Source organism: Cyrtonyx montezumae, unplaced genomic scaffold (assembly GCF_038088225.1).
Source record: "Cyrtonyx montezumae isolate F1298 unplaced genomic scaffold, pur_monq_1.0 scaffold_23, whole genome shotgun sequence".
In the NCBI taxonomy this organism is placed as follows: Eukaryota; Metazoa; Chordata; class Aves; order Galliformes; family Odontophoridae; genus Cyrtonyx; species Cyrtonyx montezumae.
The window spans coordinates 2,006,633-2,029,190 of record NW_027071970.1 but is presented as its reverse complement, the minus strand read 5'-3'; the positions used below and the strand labels follow the sequence as shown (position 1 = coordinate 2,029,190).

The following is a 22,558-nucleotide window of genomic DNA, read 5'->3' as shown; positions in this document are numbered from 1 at the left end:
CTGAAGCGAACCCAGTGCTGCGGTACAGAGCCGCTGAGGGTCGGTGGGAGATGCTGGGACGTCCTCACCGTGCAGACAGTGGCCCAGAGCAGCAGCGCTGAGTGCTGACAGAAAAGCCGCGCTGTGCCCCGGCCCCGCTCAGCTCCGCGGGCAGCACAGATGGGCGACAGCAGCGCACACCGCAGCCAGCAGCGCTGCGGCCCCGCACAGCCCCGGGAGGAGCGCGTCTGAGCCGCCCCGCTCGGAATCGGCGCTGCGCGCGTCGGTACCGAACTTGGGGAACAGCTTCGGGCCTCCGGCTTTATTCATTTCCTACGCGCGTCGGAACCGACATTCGTTGTGGCGCAATTGGGCGCGGAGGTCCCGGAACGCTCCACCGAAGCGCTGCGCGGCCCCGCCCGGAGGGGCAGGAGAAGAACCACACCGTGCAGCAGCGAACGCTCCCATGCAAAATTCTAAACTTTATTCGCGTTTATTTATATATTTGACAACTCTAAAGTATTTACTTCTCGCTTCGACAAAAATGAAAAATATAGGAGCACTTTACTCTCTGTAGGAGAGACGGGTTATATGTACAGCTATGGAGAGACACTGCTTCCTCCTTTACATACAAAGAAAAATAATATTAATAAAAAAGTGCTTCATCCATCAAAAAAAGACTACGAGCGGCAAGCGTTTATTCACACTGTACACAGCAGAGCCCCAGAGCCCGTAGGGCAGCGCCGGGCCCCGCAGCGCGGCCCCCCCCATCACAGTGCTGTGTCCCCGCCCCTCCACACCCATCAGCTCAGGAGCGGACGGACAGTGGCTCCGCAGACCGCGCCGCTCCGCTTTCCGTCCCGCTGAGCTCCGGCCGCTCCTGCGCCGGGACGGATCCGTTCCTGCTGTGCGCACAGCCCCGCGCTTCGTTCCCCAGCGGACCTCAGCCGGTTTCCTCTGACACTGCGCTGTGACACCGCGGGGAACGGCAGCGCTCCGTTCCCGAGGACTGTGAACGTTTCCGAGCTCTCCCAGCAGGATCGCTCCGTCCTGGAGAGCAGCGCTGCAGCGGGGGGAGCTCTGAGCAGCGCTGCCCCGCCACGGAGCACGGCCCGACTCCCTGCACTCACCTCAGGGCACGTCCCGGAGAGCCGCGCTGTACTGGGGCGGCTCCGACAGCAACTCCCGTCGGGGCGGACGGAAGGACGGGAATCCCACCCGGGGAGCGCACGGCAGCACGCTCCTCAGGGCCACGGCGTGCAGCACCGCAGCAGGGCCGAGGCTGCGCCCGCACTGCCCCACGAGGAGCTCAGTGCTGAGCCAGCCACCCTGCAGTGGGGCGAGGGCGCAGCTCCGGGGCCCTCCTCTCTCCCGCCCGCTCTTAAGTAAGGAACTGCATGTACAGAACTGCAGTGGCAGTGCCCGGCCCCTCCCCACGTCGCCCCCCCACGCCGCGCGGCGCCCTGCGAGCGCTTCCCCCTCACACAGCGAGGACAGCTAAGCCCACTCTAAGAACAGAGAGGGAGAGTGCTCTCTTGGGAAGGAGATTCCCACTTCTTCTAGCAGCAACGAATTCCAAACAGCGGTTCCTTGTTTGGAAGTAACAGGAGTGACTGAAAGCGCTGAGGCTGCGGCCGCTCCCCGGCACAGTTAAATGGTTCCCATCGTCTCCTCTCCTCCATAAAATTGTCTGCAACGCAGTTCAGCAGTGGGGCAGTGAAATACAAAGGGAAACCTGGCTGCGGTGCCAGCTCCCTTCCCACTTCTACAATCCTCCAGCAAACAAGCCAACATATATATTATTATATATATACACACGCGCAGGCGCATACACGCACACACACACGACAGGACAGAAAGGAGAAGGGCTGAAGAGGAGGAGCCCACGCTGCAGCACAGCACGGCCCGGGCAGCGACCCTCGCCCCTCGTCCTTCCACTCTCAGCCCACCGAGGTCACACCTCTGCCTGGGGTGGGCCTCAGTTGGATGTGGCAGTGATGGGTTTGTCCAGGTCAAGGCTGGCGCTGCTCGGCTGCAAGCTGCTGTAGCACGATTTGCAGACTCTGCTGGGCTCGAAGAGCTGCTGGCTGGGAACGGGCACCTTCTGGTTACAGCAGCTGGAGCAGAACACGTTCCCACAATTCCTTACGTCAGGAACAGGAAAAACAGAAAAGACAAAATTAGCAGCAGCTTGACAAAGTGCCCCGAGCTGCAGCGTTACCCTTCCCGGTGCTGAGGAGGGCCCGGCCCTGACACTGCCCATCCCCCCCAGCAGGATGCGCTGACAGTCCCCCCCCCCCGCGTGGCACAGAGAGGAGTGTGAAGAAAAGCACAGCACACGAGGCAGCTCACACAGCAGTGAGTGCTGCCCTGCACACAGCACCTCGTGTCACCCCGGGGCAGCTCCCTGCCCGTGGAGCAGGGCAGTGCCAGCTCACACATCCCACGAGGGGCTGCACACTGCTGCCCCCACTGCCCTGCAGCACCGGGCATGGCACAGACAAAGCAGAAGCAGCTGATGCCATTCTCCCACTGCCCCCACTGTGCCGTCCCCCAGCTGCACTCCCACCATCCCACGCTCTGCACAGAGGGGACGGCCTCAGTGAGGACCATGCAAAGCAGGGCAGGGTCTGGGCTGCCATGCTGAGCAGGACAAGGTGCATGCAGCTCGCAGGGTCACACCGCAGTGTGGGGACTGTCACTGCTGCTCCTGCAGCCCTCCCAGCCCCCTGCTGCCCCCACAGCAGCACGCCGGGCCTGCTCTCTGCAGTTCCCCTCCACGCCTGATGCCTTCCTCATTAACTCTTCAGCATAGGGACTTTATGGCTCTATAGATTTGTGCTGGGAAAGATGTGCTGCTGCCAAGAGTGCCAGAGAGCTCTGCTCACACCCAGCAGCTTTGATTAACCCTTCACTGACAGAGCCCCCCAGATGCTGGCACTGATGGAAGCAGCCAGCACAGAAATGCCATTTCCCACTGCTGATCCTTCAGCCCTGCACAGCCATCACACACCGTAATGCTGCGGCCATAGCCAGCTGGGGATGGTGCTCTGGAAGTCTTCAGGAGTCTGTTAGGAACTGCTACCAGCAAAGCCAGCAGCAGTGGAACCAACCCACGCAGGAAAGCAGCTGTCAGCTCCTCGATCTGCTGTTCACAGAGCAGTTATCCCACAAAAACGCGGATGGACGCGGTCAGAAGCAACCAGAGGGACTGCAACAGCCACCTGCTGCTGCAGCTCACCTGCTTCCTAACACACACCTGTCTGATCTCTGTGTGACAGAGGACAGCGTTCTGAACCGCCTCCCCTGAGCTGCACTCTTTGTACCCCAGTGCTCCACTGAGACATTAAAAGCACGGAGCAGTGACCTCCCCCACTGGGGGCATTAAAATCACACCGCCCAGACCTCTGCACCGAATCGCCGATGCTGCGGGGAGGCACTGCTCTACCAGCTCTGCAACACCTCTTATTGCCACAGTCCTTCCAAAATCAGTGGCAGTTCTTTTTTGCCAACACGTATGTGCCTGCACGGCTTGACAACAGGTTGACCTCACCCACATTAATGCAGAAAGGGCAAGAATCAAAAATGAGAGAAGAATGAAACGCGTGACGGCTCAACTGGAAGGACAAGCTCTTCGCAGGCAGCACCGAAGCATTCTGCTACTCAAACACACGACTTGCTGATGGTGAGTTAGTGTCATCCACACCACAGTCCCAGCTACCACAAGCCAAGCCTCAGTGCCCTCCTGTGGAAACAGAAGCCTGCTGGCATCAATGTGACACCCACACACGGCGAATCCTCCCACTGCTCATCCGTGGTGCTTCCAGCCAGGTGGAAAATGGGGAAGAGACTGAGTTAGTTCAGAGAAGTTACCAAGAAAATGCAGACAGACAACAGACAGAGGCTGCTGTAAATGCTCACCAGATCTGATCAACACGTTCAGTGCCCCTGCAAGGAGGGAAGAAAGAGCTCAGAGGGGAACAGCAACAGAAGGAAACTGCAGCGATGAAGGAAGACGGGTGTTTCATCCTGCTCACACTGGAAACGTGTTCCCAGCTAAGGTGGTAAGCAGGCTCAGGCTGGTCACTGCAGCAATGCACACTGGGCAGATACTGGGCTTTCATGGCGGTCAGGATGGCAGCTCTTATTGCTCCCTACCACGACCAAGGAGGGCTCACAAGGACAGCCTGTTTAACCTCCATCAGGCACTCACAGAAAGGAACAAAGACACCACGGGGAAATCTGCAACAGAACTCAAATCGAGTCAGTCTTAACTCCTCGTGGTGTCCAGAGTCCAGGCCTGGAAAACTGCAGTGCAGGTGCTAAGTGTGAGCTGGGCTGGGGACGCTGGGGGCAGGGAGACAGGGATGGGGGAGCACCTCACAGCAGACAGCACTAGAGAGAGGATGCACAAAGATGTTGCTTGAACTCTTCTGAAACCCCTTGGATGTGTATGCTTTGCAATTGGACCTTTCACTCGAAGCCACAAGACACACTTGGGTAAGTTTGCACACACGCAGTGGATATGAAACTTGAAAAAAATCCATCTCATTCATCTTCTTCCCTGCTTTGCTCCTCTGTACAAGTATTGGAAGTGGAGCAAAGTACAGAAAGGACACAAGATGCTTAGGGCTCTTCACTGCTTCAAACAGCAGTGAAGCATCAGAGCGTGACGACTGCCATCTCTTTAAGTGACAGTTCTTGTAATCGTTTTCTCATGTCCAGAAATCAGGAATAGGGATTTACTTGCAATAAAACTGAGGCAGAATTGCAGATTCCCAAAGCTTGAGCACCACCTAATCCAAAGGCCCCGTCCCATTCCCCGTTAAGCTCCCACGACCTGCACCACCTACTGTGGCCTCTGCACCAAGATGGAGAACCACACAGAGAGCATTTATTTCAGCTTCTCTTACAAAAGTAACTCAGCGAAAAGGGAGAACTGTTACAGAAGGTTATCAGCCAGCCATGGAAGAAAGCTGCTGCTCGTGTGTTTGCAGTACTGAATGCAAAGAAACACACCAGTATTTGTTAAATTATTGTCATCCACTTAAAAAGCTGAAGAGCCAGCTGCCTCCAAACCCAGCAGAGAGCAACCACTGGGATCTGCGTGGGCCGGGGTGCAGCACACACCACAACTGGCTTTTCAATACAGCACTGGAGGTGCTGAACAGACAGCTGGAGCTGAGCAGGAGCTGTCCTGTGCTCTCAGCTCAGTTCCTGCCGCTCAAACTCCTGGTCCAGCACCCACCCTTCACCGAGGACCTTCACAGCACAGTGAAGCCCTTCCTGGCTTAGGAGCAGAGGGAAGAACCACGCTCTGCCCTCACATACCTGCAGTGGTGCTTCCTGCTGGCAAGCCAGAACGCGCTGTCACAGCCATAGCAGTGTGCAGCCAGGTGGTCCGGAAGCCATCGTGTCACCTGCAAGAAGGCAAACGTGTCAGGGACAGCACAGTCACACAGCAACAATCCAGCACACCTCAGCTCACGAAGCCCGAGCAAAGCCTGTTCTGTTTAAAAGCAGAAACTCAGTGTTCGCAGCACTGGAAGAGACCAAAGCCTTCCCCTGGAGAACTGATGCTAACTGCCCTCAGACGAACCAGCGGAGCCGTGCAGTGCGGCTCCCTTGGCTGCTCTCTGTGCTTTAGAGGTGTCCAGGCCAACAGGCTTCACCACGGTCAGCTCACCTCCCCTGGCTCAGCCCCAGCTCCACCAAGTGCCCACTGACAGCACAGGGCTCACACTGCGAGCAGGGGACGGGTGCCACACGACCACGGGGTGTAGGATAATGTGAGTGATGATGAACATCCCATCCTACCAGAAGGATATGTGACTTGAAGGGATTCAGTCTGTACCTCTGTGTCCTGTTTGTCCACCTGCTCCCAGCTGGCTTCAGAGAAAATCTCTGTGCTGCAGCGAGACAAGCAGTTCTGATCCAGATTGCTTTCCGAGTCGGGTATAGAAGTCTGTTGGCAAACAAACACAGCTGAACAGAACTATCCCATACTCCTACTTGCACACAAATAAAAGTTGGCCAGCTGTGGGGAGCAGTGGGAAGGGAACCTCCTGCTGAGGAAGAGCAGGCTGTGTCTGCATGGCACGGGTGGATGCCAGCAGCTCAAACCAGCACTGCGAGTGGGACTCAGTGCCGTAGGCTGAAGCGGTTCGTGAGAGGTGAGCTGCAAATAAAGGAGATCCAACAGGTCAGGATTGGGCTCTCTGACAATGGGGTGATGTGAGCCAGAATGGATTCCAAATCCACTTTCTCCTGTGCTAAGCATCTCGTTCTGACAACACTTGGGGTGAGTAACCAGAACAGCTACCATCTGTGGCTCCAGTGTCATAGCTGTGCTTCTTTTCCAAGACTCTTTCAATTTCAGGATAAATACCGGTGCTGCATACATGCCCTGCTGTCTGAAGTTCTGGAAAACACATGCCCAGTCACACAGGGACAGCTCAGAACCTGAGCCACGTGCACCCAGGGAGTAATGCTTCCTCACTACACCCTGCTCTGGCAGTGCTGCAGTTTAACTGACTTAAAACCATGGGGAAAAAAAACCTCACGTGTTTTTGTGCATGAGCACTGAACACCTCTGGATGTACAAAGAAAGCCCTCTTCCTCCCAAGACAAAGCAGAAACAGAAAGCAGAGATGGGGATTTAAAAAGAGGTGACTTTGTGGCAAACATCCCACACCCACGGTGTGGCCGGAGAAGGCCCTCACAAACTGGGGCACAATGAACAAAGCCAAAGCATCAGCACTCCTCCAGGGAATCAAACACCCGACGTGAGACTCAGCTGAAAATGGTGCCCAGGAAGAGCTCTGCCTGTTGCTCTAATGTCACAGCCAAGAAGGTCCTGAGCATGCTTCTCAACCTGGGACACTCCAGCACCTCTCCCACTTCTGCACAATATTACACTAAACAAGCAGAAGTTGGAAAGCCCTTAAAAATACTCTTCCCTCTCCCAATCTTGCAGGCAAATAAAGCAAATTCAACGTGTACGTAGGACATTTTTAGCAAGGATTACACCAACCTGGGAACCCCAGGCCAACACTGCCTGAAGGCAGCTGAAGGTTCTCCTCCATCTCTCCACCTCACTCCTCGTGCCCCTCTCCTCCTCCCCTCGCTTCCTCAGGCAGTTCTCCCTTCCTATTCTCTTCTTCTTGGCTTTGAGCTAACAGAGCAACCACTGCTGCACCTTTCCAACCCTCAGCATGCAAAGCACCAGGAGATCAGAGCTGCATTCCTGCCCCAATAAACGGCATTCACATCCATAGGAAAACCTCCTTCCCACATATGAAAACAAAGGTAAAGCACGTGGGGTTTTGGAATGAGGCAGTGCAGAGCACGCCCTGTGACACACACACACTGTGAAACGCTGTGCCATGCTCTTGGTCAGACTGAAATACACTGAAAACATGAATCATCAGTGATGCCATCCACCGAGTCCTCTGATGATCTGCTTGCTCCTGTTCAGAAAGACCTCGAAGGTTTCACAAACCCCATCTGGACAAGAACGCCCCTGCCTGACCGAAGGAGGTCAGACACCGAACAGCAGCCCGGCAGTGGCCCCATTTCCACCCCACTTACCACTTCGTCTCCGTAATCACCGTTGAGGCGCAAGGAGCTGTTCAGGAGCTGGCTCTCCAAGCGGCTTCTCAGCTCTTGCACTTGCTTCTTCAAGGTCTCCACCTCCTGCTGATGCCCAGTTTCGATCTGGCGCAGGCGCTGCTGGATGACGTCGGTGTACACCGGCATCCCGTCGTCGTCCAGGTGGCTCCGGGCAGGCTGGTCCGGGCTGCCGGCCGCCTGCTGCTTCCCAGCATGACTGATCATCCATTTCTGGTGCAAGTTCCTCAAGTGGAACTGCACAGAGCTACAGCTGGCAGCAGAGACCTGCCTGCTCAGAGAGGCCTTGATCCTCCCGTCCTCCCCGTTCACACAGTGCCCGTTTGTGGCGTGGTATTTCTGCACGATGCCGAGCCCTGCTGGCTTCTCTGTCATCTTGTTCTCAGGCTCCAGCTCTCCGTTACACACAACCTCATCTTTACATTCACCTAAAGGCAAGGCACAAGGGGAAGGCATCGGGATGTGTGTGCTGCTGCTACCAGAAGTCCTATGTACTCTAGTGCCCAGTTTCTGGAGGTCTGTCGTGCTTTCCCCCTCTGGCCTCTTCTCAATAGTCCGTGAAAGCTCGTCGGTGCTGTTGTCCATCTGCTGCCTGTGGCACGCACCCTTAGCCATCAGCTCCTGCTTTGCTTGGCTCTCTGTTAAGGTTTCTGTGGAACTCTCAATGTTGGATGTCCTGTCCTCGTGCAGGCTCACCAGAGGTGAGAGCAGGCTGGCCTGTGACACGCCGTGCACGCTTTCTCCTCCTCCTTCAGGCTTGCCCACCCCTTCCTCCACGTCCTTTTGCGTGTCTCTGTTTACAAAACTCTCCGAAGGAACAGTCTGTAGTCCTTTCACCTGAGGTAACTTCTGGATAGTGTTACTGAGATCAGGATGCTCACCCTGGTGTCCTTTCAGCTCACAAGCACCTTGTGAAACCGGGTGTGGATTGTTCAGGACAATACCTTTATCCTCAGCCTTTTCACACACTTGGCTGACATACCCACGGAGATTTTCAGTCCTCTTCTCCTTATCCAAAGCGTTCTCATCCCCTTTACCTGCAGTCTCTAGGCTGCCCCTCAAGTGCTCCTCCAGAACGACATCCTCCTTGGTGGCCTCCTGCAAAATGTTCTCCATCTGCCCCTCTGCCACACCAGCTGCGACGGACAGCTCCGCCCCCAGCGGGGCCCTGCCCTGTTTGCTCAGCCCGTCCCCATCCAACGCATCGTCCCCGGGGCTCCCAAGGCTGCTCAGCTCCAGGGACCTCCGGTGCTCCTGCCACTTCTCGTTCAGGCTGGGGTCGCTGCTCCGCCGGTTGGCTGCAGGCACGCTGCTGTCACAGCCTGTGGTTAGATTGTCGAAGGATCTTGTCTTTGGTAGCCTACACGATGCAAACACAGCCAGAATACAAAGTCAGGGATTTCTACTCTCTATTTTTGAAGTTCAGCTACCGTGGCTTACAGTCCACCCCCGCAGTCAGGAGGGGTAACCACCCGCACACTGGTGGACTTCTGTGCACTGCTGTCCAGGAGCACTTGGACCAGCGGCACTGCAAAGCAGCTTCAGAACTTTTCTGTTTGCCATTAGGAAAATACACTGAAATCAGACTTCAAACATTCCCAGAATGATCCCTTTACCACAGAGCACAGATGTTTGCAGTCTGCTCACACCTCCTAATCAACGCGTGCAAAGAATCGCTTTGCAAACAAACAACAAAGCAAAGAAAGTTATGCAGAAGAGCTGAAATTCAAGACAGCCAAATAAAAGCTTATATCTCACAGCAATAGGAAGGTTGCCACAAAGCCAGGCAATGCCCACAGCATAACTCATTTTCTGATCTCTCAGATTCACTGTACTCATTACGCCCTGACTTCTGAAACTTAACAGCTTTCAAACCTGAAACAAGGAAAGACTGCTTTTGGTCAGTCAGTCAAACAGCCCCACAAATACACCTGTGAAAAACACTTCCCACCCAACAGTATTCTCCTCTTAATATCCCATAATATTCTCTGTTGATCTTACTTTACAGGACGGGATTTCTGAGCTCTAGGCTCACCTGCCCAGGGGCTGATCTTCAGGGCTAGAGCCTGGAACAGGGTATGGGGCACAGGTGTCGTCAGCAGGTGTGGAGGGGGAAGAGCAGGGCAGGTAAACAGCACTCCAGAGCATTAAATTACGCACATGGCACACTGGGTACAGCACCTGAGAGGGAAAAACACACACAGCGTTCAGAAATGGCAACTGCTTGCTCCCAGGGTACACTGTTCAGATCCGAGTGGGACAGAGGAGACAGGCAGTGACACAGGGCTGATGTGAATCCTGAATTCATCCTTCTATAGCAAATGCAGACAAACTCCTTCCTACTATGCCATGTTTTAGTTTTCCTCTGAGGAACAACCGTAAGCCTCAGCTGTCACATGCAAAATCCCAGCACAGTCCTTACAGTGAGGTTTGTGGCATCTGATATTTTACAAACAAAAACCATTGCATATTTATAAGACTCCGTGCTCCCCTTGTCTCGGTGACCTCTGATGGTCATTTACATGCCATGCCCACCACAGCACAGCTCTGCCTAAATGCCTTGCATCAAACACAAAGGGGAACTGCAAGACCCCTCCCTGCAAGCTTCAATGAGCCAAGCTGAAAATGAGGAAGTATTATGAGAAACAGAAATATCCCAAATGATCCTAGATACTTCTTCTGTTTAGACTTAAGTTTAATAGGTTTGTATGTCACTTTATGACACTCCTGACACAGCTTAGCTCTGAAAGCCCCACGTGTCAAGCACAGAAACATTAGTTACAGAAAATGTGTTTCCAGGGCAGAGAAATATCTGAGGTTGCATCTGACATTCCTCAAATATCAGCAGGCCTCATGCAAGACCTGAAACATGAAACTGAACAGAGTGCCCCTTTGTATATCAAAGAGGAGAGCTGAGTGCTTCCAGAAGGGTGCACTACTTCTGCACTGTACTCATGGTGAGTGAAACCATGGGACGTCCTACTGCTACAAGCTGGGCACCTCCTAAAGGCACGAGCCCTCCCACGAGGTGGGTAAGGAAGGATACATACAGATTCTGACTGGGAGGAGTAGAGCAGATTCTTGAAGGCTTTGTTTGCTGCCCGCAGCAAAGACCAGACAGAACAGGTCCGTTCCTGAGTGTGTTTTTCTCCTCTCTCTTTCGCATTGTTGCACAGGAATGTACCAAAGAGGCAAGAGTAGGTGTGCTGCACCAATTTGACCTGCAGAGACCAATACAAATAGAGTCAGATGGCAGGAGACATCAGCTTAATGCAAGAGTGCTTAAGAGAAAAGAAACCTTTTCCTCACAGGGCAATGCACTGCCTTCCCAAAGACTGATATATAAATAAACATGGAATTCTTTGTGTGTCTCCTTATGAATAAACTGCAAAAGGATTTACATTATAGTCATAACGAAAAACTCAAAACTCAAGGAAAAAAATAAAATATAAAGGCAAGTATTAGCCTATTGTCATGTATAAAAGTCTTGCTAATTTAAAGCTCACAGATCTGGAGGAAATAAGCTATAAAACATTAATGCATCAGCAGAAAGACAAAGAATGGTGGGAACGTGTGTTAATTTGTGTGGGTACAGATGTGCATAGCATACATCCTAATCATTACCCACTCCACTCTCTGCTCAACACCTGACCAAGCAGCTTAACATGAACCTAACCTTAAGTATCTGAACAGTGCCAGCAGACTGTGGGTTGTGCTGTAAGGCAGCAAGAACATTAAGGGAATGTTCCCACACAGCTCCCACCGAGCTGCACTGAGCTGGGGATCCAGTTACAATCTCATGTATCCTATTTCACAACTGAGCTAAGCTAGGGCCATACACAAACTCAGTTACGTGGCCGAGCTGGCAAGCAGTAACACAAGTCACCCACAATCACAGCAGCGTGCTTTGATCTCGTAGAGGATCAGGCACTCCATAAAGCCTTTATTCCTCAGGTTACCAGTTCTACAGGCAGCAAGTGCCACCTTCCCAGAGACTTGCTTCCCAGCCTTAAAAACTGACCATGACAGTCCTAGGGAAATTACTGATACTCCTATCACTTTTTACACTCCAATTACTGATAGGAGAGCTGTCCCCTTCCAGAGAAAATAAATACAACTGGTACATCTTGCACATCTCAGCAAAGAAAGAAAAGCTGAATGGAAAGGTAAAGTGAAGGGGTACTTAGAGGAGCCTTCTTCAACTCCCAATGAGATCAGAGTAGAGGGAAGTTTATATTGCCAGCAAACAATTTTATGTTGTGTGGGTGCATTACACTGAACTTACTTCAGCAACTCCTAAGTGAAATGATTAAATTCATATCATTTACTTCATTCTCTAAAGTTTACAAGGAGCCCTTAAGTGCCCTGCTTCTGTTTTAAGAGCAAACAGACCCCAGGCTCCACAAAGTATACAAGTACTTCAGCCTGCTGCACGGGGCAGCGTCCCCATGTCCTTTATCAGGCTGCAGATCTCCCATCACAGACAGAAACCCCTCAGGGCTCTTCAGTACATTAGTCCTGGGTACTGGGTTAGGAGTGGTCTATAAAACAGCAAGCTCTCAAGCCACAACTCACAAGGAATGCTTCGTTAAACTCGAAAGAGCAAGGGAACTGCCTCTGGAGCTGATGCACGCAGTCCAGCCACTGTAAAAACACTGGGCAGCGCTCATTGAGGTCATCCGAGTTCTCACCATGGCCACAGCGATCAGCAAACTTGTGGCCAAAATCCAGCCACTCCATCTCCACCAGCACCTGGAAGCCCTGCAGAAATAAAAGCACTGATGAAAATTTCCTCTTTAGTTCGACTTTTTTTTCTTTTAAGACAGTCTGAGACTCACAGGCTCATCTCAGTGCTGACTCCTCACTCCTTCTGACTTCCCTTCAGAATCAGTCCCCACCTTTTACCTTTTCTCCTTTACCCAGTACCTCTATTTTCCTAAATGCTGCACAGTGAAATTAGGGTTGAAATGAATTTCCAAGCTTACGTGGACAGGAAAAGGAATAAGACAGATCACTACATCCTCTGGCTCACAAGGAAGCTAGACCTTGATGTAAGACCTATCTTGGCAAGGCAGGGGTGAGCAGGAACTTCACATCCTGATTCAATCCTGGATAATGGTAACCTTCACTTGGATGTAAGAGGAAATTTTAAAGCTCTCCTTTGAAAATAAAGGAGAGATTTATCTGTCAAAAAAGACAACAATTTAGCCATGACAAGAGATCCACACTCACAGAGATTGCTTGCCTACATCTGTATCAAAAGTAGCACAGCCACAAGTTTGATAGAGGTCAAACTGCACGATTTCTCACACAAACTCAAAGGGCAAAGCACATCCCAAGGTAGTGTGTAGTGTACCTGGTTGTGACACTTGTCTTAAAGAACCTAAAATGTACCACGTTAGGAAGGCACTGCTTCTTAGTGGAATGACAAATGGTAGAGCGCGCTCTAGTAAGCCAATGGCTGTAATTCGGAAGGGAAAAAAGAAAAGCTGATAGCTGTAAAGCCTGAGAGTGGCAAAGATGGAATTCCTTTCTCTGAACACTCCTGATTCTTGTGTGGCCAGTTACAGTTTACAGTTCCCTTGATGGGGTGGTGGAAAGGCAGGCAGGAAAAGGACGTACAGAAGAACTCAATTTGAACAGGAAATGACACCACAGAGGAGGGATGAGCAGGAGCCCCGTGCCAAAGGCAGCAGTACGTTTGGATCTGGTGGATGCTGACCTCCAGAACCCATGTGAAAACGGATCTGAGAAAGTCTCCACAGTTTCCTCCTAAAGGCACTGCTATGGCTTCAACTCCTGGTCCTCATGTGTCTGAGGGCTTAAACAGCAGCTTACAGCACCAGACACACGCTTCTGTTCTACACAACAGAGTCATCTTGAATGTGGGCTGCTAGGTGGAATCCAGCCATCACATATCCCACAGTGCTGGAAAGCCGCGGAAGAAAAAAATCCGGCTGAAAAAGCAACAGTGCTATAACTATGTGACAAGGGATAACAAAAATGAAACTGGAGAAATACATAGCTAAGAAAATTAGAACAGAGAAAGACAGAAAGGCTTTGCACCAGAAGTTGGTTCAGAAACTGCAACTGTGCCAGAAGCACTCTGTAGTCCATGTTCCTAAGCTAAATATGGGGAAAGGAACACCATGACTGGGCAGTTACTGAAAAGGGGAAAAATATAATCTGCTCTTGAATTACAGACTATATTTACACCCACATGTAACTGTATCTGCACTCTACTGTTAGATAACTCCTTCTAGCTCCTGCGCTGCTTCCAGCGGAGAAATCTGTACTTATTCTTTTTTATACAAGCTTCCCTGGAAAGGAACCCAAACTCGATGACCACCTCGTGCATTAACAGATGGCCCACAAACCTCTGTGGTCCTGTAGTAGGGATCTAGCAGCAGTTTGGCCAGAGCCACGATCTGGGGGGTTCGGTCCCAGCCATCCGAGCAGTGCACCAAGACAGGTCGCTGGTCTCGGTCCACAGCATGAACCACAAGCAGTGCAGATTTCAGAAGCACAGATAAGTGCTGCAGCCACTTGGTGCTCTCCAGAGCTGACAACCAACTAGAAAAAAAAACAAAAAACAAAGGAAGACAACCTTTGGTCTTTTAAAATGATTCCAGGTTTGAACCTCTGAATTCATCGAATCAAAGCAGAACCATTATTAACTTTGTGCTTTGATAAGCTGTGAATGCACACCTCAACTACCGCCAGGCCTTCCGAGGTGTGCCAGGGGCACCCTGAGAGCCACAGCAGCATGGAGACCTTCCTGTCAGCTCAGAATGGACAGCTATTCTGGATCTGCTCTGAAACCACGTGCTACATCTAGCAACAGATTCAAAACAGGGTGTGGTAGGGGAAACAGGACTGGTGCAGCTGCAGTGCCCTAACAAAGACCTAACCTCAGAAGCCCCTGAGGTGATGGTCACTAGAGGCTCATTATCCCACAGCACTGAAGGGCTATGTTCCCTGAGAAGCCACTATGAGTGCACCAAGTATGTGGAACAGCACTAGAATGCTCTGAAGGAGAGCCAGGCTGCAAAGATTAAAGATCTGGGAAGCTCAGGTTAGAGGAAGCTAGCACTCAGAAGTCCATTTGAAAGAAATAAGATTCCAGGATCAAAATCCAGGGCTAAAACAGGATTCCAGATCTCATTCTCTATGTTTACTTCAGTGAAAATACTCCAACAAATGCGGTTGAAAATGAATGAAAATGAAAAGTACAGCTTTGTATTTCTGCATGGGAAACTCAGTAAGGGGAAAAAAAAAACCAATACCTGAATATCAGTTAACAAAACAGCAGGAAAAAAAAAACATTACAGAAAGAGGTAAACAGAGGCAAAAGCATCCAACACCACTTACTTTCCTGGATCTGGCATCTGTGTGCAGAGCAAACGCAGGGACTGGAAGCTCTTCCGGATAGAATGAATGTTTGCCATTCCCATGAACACTACTTCACAGTTTGGATAATACTCTGTAGGGGGATACCAAGAAAGAGAGAAGAAACTAAAAACCTCTAAAAACTGCACTCAGCTTAATTTCTAAAGAAAGCTCTTCCACGAGTTACTGCAATCCTTCTGCCATGCTGAATTTTTCTACTGCAAGGAGCAAGCAACACCTGAGAAATACTCAAAGTCAGGGAAGCTGGGACAACAGAATTACTGAGCATTCCTCCAGGTGTTGCTACAGCATGCCCTCAGGCAGCTGCTCTGCTGGGGAAGCAGCACAGGCAGTGGCCACTACTGGCCTGAGCTTTGCTCTGTACTGTTGCTTCTAATGATGACACGATAGCAATAAAATGATCTCTCCTACAATAGGAAAAGAATCACAAATTAGAATGGGATATTGATTGCATGTGTAAGAAAATCCAGTATTCCCTTAGAATCATGCACTATCATCTGATTGCCCAAATGTTAATGAGCCCAACAAATTCAGGCCCAAATCAGAACTTCCTGTTAGCGACAGGATAAGGGACTGCGGTCCAAACTGACTGACAGCACCAGACTCTGCATTTCTGAGCTCTTTACTGAATGGTGTCACAAATAAAACAAAACATTTCACTTGGGAGGATGAAGTAAACGTGGCAATTCCTGGAAAAAACCTATCAGCACAAATGCAGCACTTAATGCAAGTCACATTTACTGAGTGACATTGGAACTGCCTGGACATTTCCTACAGAGAATTCAAGAACCAATATACATGAGGAAAATTACACTCATTGTATACTCTGCTTTCCATTTTGCAGTTTTACTCTGTGATGATGATGAGCTATTTATTCATAGTGAGGTGCTAAATGGAAAATTCATCTCTTCCTTCTGGTGTCTATTTATCAAAGTGCAGCTATTGCAGCAAAGACCAAACCAGGGATATATGGCTGAAACAGCTTTTGTTACCTTATCAACAATTTTTCTGTCTGGTATCTTTTTCTCAGATTATTCAGCCGTGGAATTTTAACAGTCTGTATTCACATCCAACAGCAATAAAATAATATCTTGTTTATATCACCAACGATTTGCAAGTGCCAAAGAAAGTGATAAATGTGAACGTATGACAAATGCAGGATGGATTAGGATTTCAGTTGCCCCGGGTTACAGCACAAATGCTTCCAAACGCTTCAGCTTTACAACAACTGCTGAAAAGCTGTCTTCTGCACAGCCATTCTGGAGCACTGCTATCCCTTACAGTTAACAGATTTGAAAGATTGTTCAGACACTGGCCCAGTGGATGTGTCTGTCTCACACCACTTCACGTATCTGACTCAGCAGGGGAAAGATGATCAACACAGTTCAGCACATACTGAGTCCTGCTACCAGCTGGTTTTGTGCTCTGAGAACCACGCCTAACTGACAGTGAAACCTGTCCTTTTCAAGGGCTGTGTGACAGCTGCCACCGTCCAGAATTTTCTTCAAGATGAGCAGTACTTGCACCCACGCAGTCTGTTAAATATGCAGTAGCTAAGGTACATCACTGTGATTATATTCAAGGAAATGTTTTTGATCAACTTAATACAGAACTGTGAAGCAGCACTGCTTACCTGGGCACTCACAGCCTCCACCTTTGGCTCTGTTAGCCACAGCTGCTGCGTAGGACCGTGCATCTAAGATCAGAAGCTTCTGAGGCTGTATTGCCAAACTCTCTGCTCCCGAAGCATTAGAGATTGAGGAATCTGGGGGAGAAGATAAGCAACTGAAGAGTAACTGAAGTGATGCTCTTGGCATTGTTTGCAACAATGATTCACTGAGTCCCACAGCGTGTATGTGCTGTGCACACAGAAATCAGAGAACGCCTCATTAAATACAAGGGATACAATCTGTTACAGCACACAAAGGAGATGAAGCTTTACATAAAAGCTCTGCCTTACAGAAAAGGAGCAGTGACAAACTTACCAAATTCCACATCAGAGAGGTCTCCTCCATTGGAGAAATCTCTTGAACAATTTCCATTCATTAGTTTGTTACTATTGGACCTTGAATCTGAGGCACAGGCTTTGGCTACAGACTGGACAAGGTGCTCATCATCCGCATTCCTCCAGCCCCACCAACTGACCTCAGGCTGTCCACAGCGGGAAATGACAGCTCCATTGCTCTGGTGCCTGAAAAAGTACAGAACAGAAAGAATTAGTGCCCAACTTGAACGATCATGAGAAGTTAAACAGTTCCCTGTGGTGTTTAACTCCTGCTGGGGACCTACAGCTCAGCAGCTATCCCCAGTCTGTGATCCAGCGCACGTGTTCCACATGCTGCACCTCAAAACGCTGCCTCTCACTACACGTCCACCGAAAGGTAAAAGACAAAGCTGATGTTGGTGAGGGGGAACAAAACATTTTCCTGCTTAACACTGCTACCTGTTGGCCAGTAAAAGCTGGGGAACATTTCACAACAGGCTGCCATAAAGTAAAGGGGTACTCAACACCTCCTGGCTAGCCAGGCCTGCAGCTGCAGTGCAACAGACTAAATGTGAAAGTTCAGTTTAGCTCATGCTAAATTACAAAGCTAGAAAGAAGGAGGAAAACCACAGACTCATGCTTTGATGACCTTCTGGTTGTTAAATCAAAACATTCTGCTAATTTAATCTGGGAAGAACGCTGTGATTTTGGTATGAAATGCTGGCAGAACATGGCATGCCTTCTGTTTGATGGCATTTAATGCCAAGCATAACCAGCCTGCTCACTGACGGCATCCATTTCCAATCCACCTGTGAAGCACCCAAGGCAGTCCAGGAACACTTTGGAGAACTGCACCTGGGAGCCACTTCAGTTTAGGCATTATTGCACTAGTTTAGTTTCTCAGAATGCTAAGCATCTGCAGCCCTGCCTCTGCCACTTCTGAATCTTCTAAGATTGCACAAGGTGTGGTTTTCACTATTCCTCCCCCTCTGTGGCTTGTGCTTCACCTGCTGCCTCTCACACCAGCCACACCCTGCAGGACAGCACCTAGGAGCACCAGCAGCACTCCTCCAAATAAGCAGCAGCGTGGTGCCAGGCTGGTAATGAAGTGCACAAGCACACTGACTTCTCTGTGGACACTTAAGTAGCAATGAAAAAGGAAAAACTGTTCATTAAGTGAACACACTTCTAAAATGGGATATAAATTTTAAGTACTCTGTACACTGATGAAACTTCAGAGGACTGGAAAATGAAGACAAAGAGGAATCTATCAAATACATATAGATGGTTTTTTTAATGCCTGAAGAATTAGTGTTAGTTTCTTTTTAATTAATGACACAAAGAACAGATCTGAAATAACCAAAGAGTATCCAACCACTGCAAATGTGCTCTGGAAAAGAGATTAAGACATTGATCATCTACTCCTATAAGATAAAAAGGTGTTCTCAAACATTACCACTTGATTCTCACTTGCTGCCTCCACGCTGACACATCTCACTGCCGCCAACAGCACATGCCATTTCCCATTCACTGCACTGCTTACACCTGGCTTTTACACCTTTCTCTTTGCCATTTCCCAGCCATAACCTGGATTCAGAGGACCTCAGCCACACAAGAAAGGCACTGCAAGTGGAGATGCAAAGGAAGAGCAGAGCCATGACTGCACAGAGCACGTGGTGACTGAGCAGTACCAGGGAGCAGGACACCAGGTTTCACTACCTGCCTTACAGCCCATCAGAATGATTCTACCATTAGCACTCCCTTCTGTTTTTAAGGCCTGCAGACACACATCCTCTCAACAAAGGTGGGTTTAAGGCAGTGCCCTCATTGCTCAGGAGCCCCATTGGAAACAGCCTCCTCAGTCCTGGTGTGCAAACTACAGACCCTAAATGTTACACTGGAGGAAAAGGCAACAGTTTTCCTGCAGACAAAATGACCATCCCAACCTCACGTCCACCAACTGCTGTTTAAATTCACTAAAGGTAAGGGTGAGCTGAATCTTTAAGCAAATTTAGTCAGCTTTGACAGTTCTGACCAGGAAGAAGGCCCACCCACACCTACACATCTTCCCTCTTTCCTCTGTGCACCCCAATAAATTGGTTATGGCGGTGTCAAAAATTGGTTTATTATCTGTTGGCAGAGCTCAGCACGGCCACATCACAGTGCCACAGCAGGGAGCAGCAGCAGCAAGCTCACTCACAAGCAGTGCTAACATCAGGTTAAGGCTTGCTGCTGAAAAACCCAGAATCCTGAACTATTTGGTGAGATCGTATTTTAAGTACTTCCCATAGCTCTTTTGTAATGGTTTCATATAAAATTCTTTCACTGAGAGGAAGCAACTGACACACTGCATTAACAGAGGCAAAGGAAAAGCAATCTGAATGCCACGGCATTTACAGCAGGTGCCAGCCAGTTCCACACAAAGGAAAATGTATTTCTGCTGAAATGAACTGCCTTCCAGAGGCAGAGCTATTGATAAAAATTTAGTTGAGCAAAAAATATACGCCACTCACTGAGAGGCTGCCGAGCTCCCTGGTACGCTGGCACAAAGAATAAAAGAAAATAAAACATCGTTATATATGCAATAACTCTACTCTGAATACCTAGATAAGCTCATTCACTCTCCCATATGTTCTCCTGGATTTCATTACTAGCTACCTGCAGGATCATTTCCACACAATCATAAACAGTTATGTTTTCATCTCCAGGTTCTCGCCTCCCTTTTACACCCTGAGTAACAGAAGCACCAGTGCTGAAGCTGAGCTCACTGATGGCTGTGAACCCTAATACTCCTGAGCTGAAGTCAGCAAACAGTTCTACTGACAGTAATGCTGGAGGTCATGCTCATTCCAACTGAACCAGCCTCAAAACAAACAAAACATAGCAAACAGTTCAAGTGTGATTCTGAGGCCCCTAAGGATGGAGCAGAGGATAAAGTGGCATCATCCACTCTGCAGTAACAAAACAAAAAGTGAATAAAAAAATTAAACCAAACCTTCTACTCAGACATCCTAACCTCCTAGACACAGTACAGACAGTAAACTAGAAGTTAGTGCATCACTCAGTAACTATAAAAACCATTATAAAGCTCCGTGTAACTGTATGATGTACAGCCCACCTCTGCATAAGCTTAATCTTTCTGTTCAAGCAAACTCCTGAGTACAGCAATAAATCCACCAAGCCCTTGCGACCACAAGAAGCAGTAATAAAGGTCTGCACACAGCTCCCTGCACAGCACTGCTTAACTACTAGTACTTGCAACCAAAGAAATCGTTTCTGTAATTCACCAAAGTAATTCAGCAAGTGCAGTACACACAGTTCTGTTCACCTGTGCTTCCTGTGCTGGTAGCAGCACTGCCTGCGTGGCCAATAACCTTCAGCAGGGTGAGAGCCAAAGGCAGCCCGACACAGCTCGTTGCTCAGCAGGCTCTCAGGAGCTTGGGTTAACATGTAGGCAACAAAGATGGAGCCCTCCATACTGCCATTCACTGAAACTCCAAACGGTTTCTCCCTAACGCTGGCTTCCTGGAAACAAGGACAGGTAAGCTACAGAACCTGCTCCAGGCCAGACTCATCTGCCTCTACAGGTGCCTGGGTTTTCAAACAGGCAAGCAGCGAGGAAAGCTGCAGAAGCTGGGTGCCGTGCTTTTCTGGAAGCCTGATCATCAGGTGGAAGCAGGGCTCCTAGGAGCACAGGAAGACGCAATCCAGGAGCAGCTTTTGAAGGCTGCCTCTCAGCTCAGCCCGCTCAGCTTCCCAGACTGTGGATACTGCCACAGCTTTTGAATGCTTTATGAGAACAAAGAGGTTTCTGTAGCCAAGCGCCTGCCTCGCTGCCACCTTGTCCCAGTGCTCAGGAAATATCTGAGAGCAGTTATTGGACGGATTTAAAACATTAGTACTTTTTCTCCCTGAAGTAAAGCAATAAAAGCAGAGTTATTAAATGTGATCAATAAATAATGAAATCAATAGTCCCCAAATCACCTTCAAAAGATGATAATGCCAAATGAGCTTTTGCCCATTACTCCCTCAAAAGTAAGGAAAAAAGCTGCTTTTATGTCACATATATAAAAGAGAGAACTATATATGGATTTCCAATCACACGGATCATCAAGCACTAGCTGATTTGGCTTCTATTGGAGTGCAGAACAATGAAGTGGATGTCTCGAAAATCTATTACTAAATGTCAAGATAAAGGAAAAAGAAATCAAAAAAGGGAAACTTTTCTCTCACTGGAACAAAGATACGAGTGAAATATTATGTCGTAATTTAACATATGTAGACTCATCTGAGCTGTCAAATATTAATGCCGGGAATTAAACAATTCCAGTCAGTGAGGTCTTTCAACCATATAAATCACCATCCCATAAACCTCCAGAACACAGCTGTACCCAAGAATGCTAAGAAAGTGATTACTTCTCCTGCATAGTGAGAATGGAGGCAATGCTTCCCCATGCTGTGTGCCCAATTACATGACAACTGCATTAAAGGCACAAAGCTCTGAAATGAGGCACTCAGTGCTGATACAAATCATACACAAATGACACTGATCTCTTTTATCCATACAAACACTTTCATGCTACCACAATTGTCAATTACCCAAGTCTAAAATAAACAGCATATGCTGGAAACCATTTTTCCCATCACAGAAGGAACAGAAGATGGAAGCAATTATTGAACACTTGGAGAAGATGCTCTCACTTGATTCTTGAGGAGAAAAAGAAGAAAAGACAGGAGGATTCAAAACCAATGGTCTGCTGCCACAGGCTGATTTGCTCTCCACTTCTGGAGCACAAGTTCTTACCCTATGTGAAGGGTGCTTTGCAGCCTGACCTAGGTCATACGAATCTGTCAACTTTACTAATGTCTAAATTTCACCTGCAACGCTCAGCAAGCAGTTCTTTTCTCTGTTTTGAAGAACAGGATGAGTGGGCAGATATATGGAACTCTCAGTATTTGCTGTTTTTAAAAAAAAAAAATCAGATGACAAAGGAATTAAAGAGATTTCAAACATTTCTGGGAGGATACAAGTACAAAGGTCCGAGAGTACTCAGAAAAATAAATCTGAAATATATTTCCTTACTAAATAAGCTGCTAACAAATATCTCAGAAAAGCAATTATCCTCTGAATAATAGCTGGATTCGCTTTAAAGAAGTCTGCCTGAATAAAGCTACATAAAATATGCAGATGGAGCTAACAAATGCATCATTCTGTAAACGAGTGTTAGATCTCCCTTAGATAACTCTGGGATTTGTTCTTGCCTATAGTGCACAGTCTGAGTATTTGTTTCTTTCCTTATGTTCCTTTTCTGTATGATTCTTCTTCCAAATGTCCAGGTGAAAACTACAGAAAGATGGGAAGAGCACCTAGCTAGAGATGCTACTTACCATTTCTTCAGTTCCATCAATTTCTCCGTCCCCACACTTTTTCATTTTCATAATTTCAAAATACATAACTACCTTAAATGAGACACTGCCTATGAATGACTTGCAAGACACTCAATGAGTGCTACCACAACACATCTGGAATTACAAGATACAAACCATTATTCACAC

At 48.9% G+C, this 22,558-nt stretch overlaps 1 protein-coding gene across 6 annotated transcripts in view; it reads right to left on the bottom strand.

Moving 5' to 3' along the window:
* Nucleotides 1–1,890: 1,890 nt before the first annotated feature.
* The window catches only part of MTMR3 (myotubularin related protein 3), a 75,091-nt gene continuing 54,423 nt past the window's right edge, over nucleotides 1,891–22,558 (bottom strand). For 3 of the 6 annotated variants that reach the window (XM_065738796.1, XM_065738791.1, XM_065738793.1), the window contains 12 exons: nucleotides 17,004–17,209; nucleotides 16,652–16,783; nucleotides 14,980–15,091; nucleotides 13,986–14,181; nucleotides 12,184–12,369; nucleotides 10,659–10,829; nucleotides 9,644–9,789; nucleotides 7,570–8,968; nucleotides 5,834–5,944; nucleotides 5,311–5,399; nucleotides 3,901–3,927; nucleotides 1,891–2,123 (listed from right to left, as the gene is read on the bottom strand). In XM_065738796.1, coding sequence (XP_065594868.1) covers nucleotides 1,958–2,123; nucleotides 3,901–3,927; nucleotides 5,311–5,399; nucleotides 5,834–5,944; nucleotides 7,570–8,968; nucleotides 9,644–9,789; nucleotides 10,659–10,829; nucleotides 12,184–12,369; nucleotides 13,986–14,181; nucleotides 14,980–15,091; nucleotides 16,652–16,783; nucleotides 17,004–17,209 — 2,941 coding nt within the window. In that variant the 3' untranslated portion in view covers nucleotides 1,891–1,957. The remainder of the gene's footprint in view (nucleotides 2,124–3,900; nucleotides 3,928–5,310; nucleotides 5,400–5,833; nucleotides 5,945–7,569; nucleotides 8,969–9,643; nucleotides 9,790–10,658; nucleotides 10,830–12,183; nucleotides 12,370–13,985; nucleotides 14,182–14,979; nucleotides 15,092–16,651; nucleotides 16,784–17,003; nucleotides 17,210–22,558) is intronic. The other 3 variants (XM_065738792.1, XM_065738794.1, XM_065738795.1) reach the window with 3 other exon arrangements.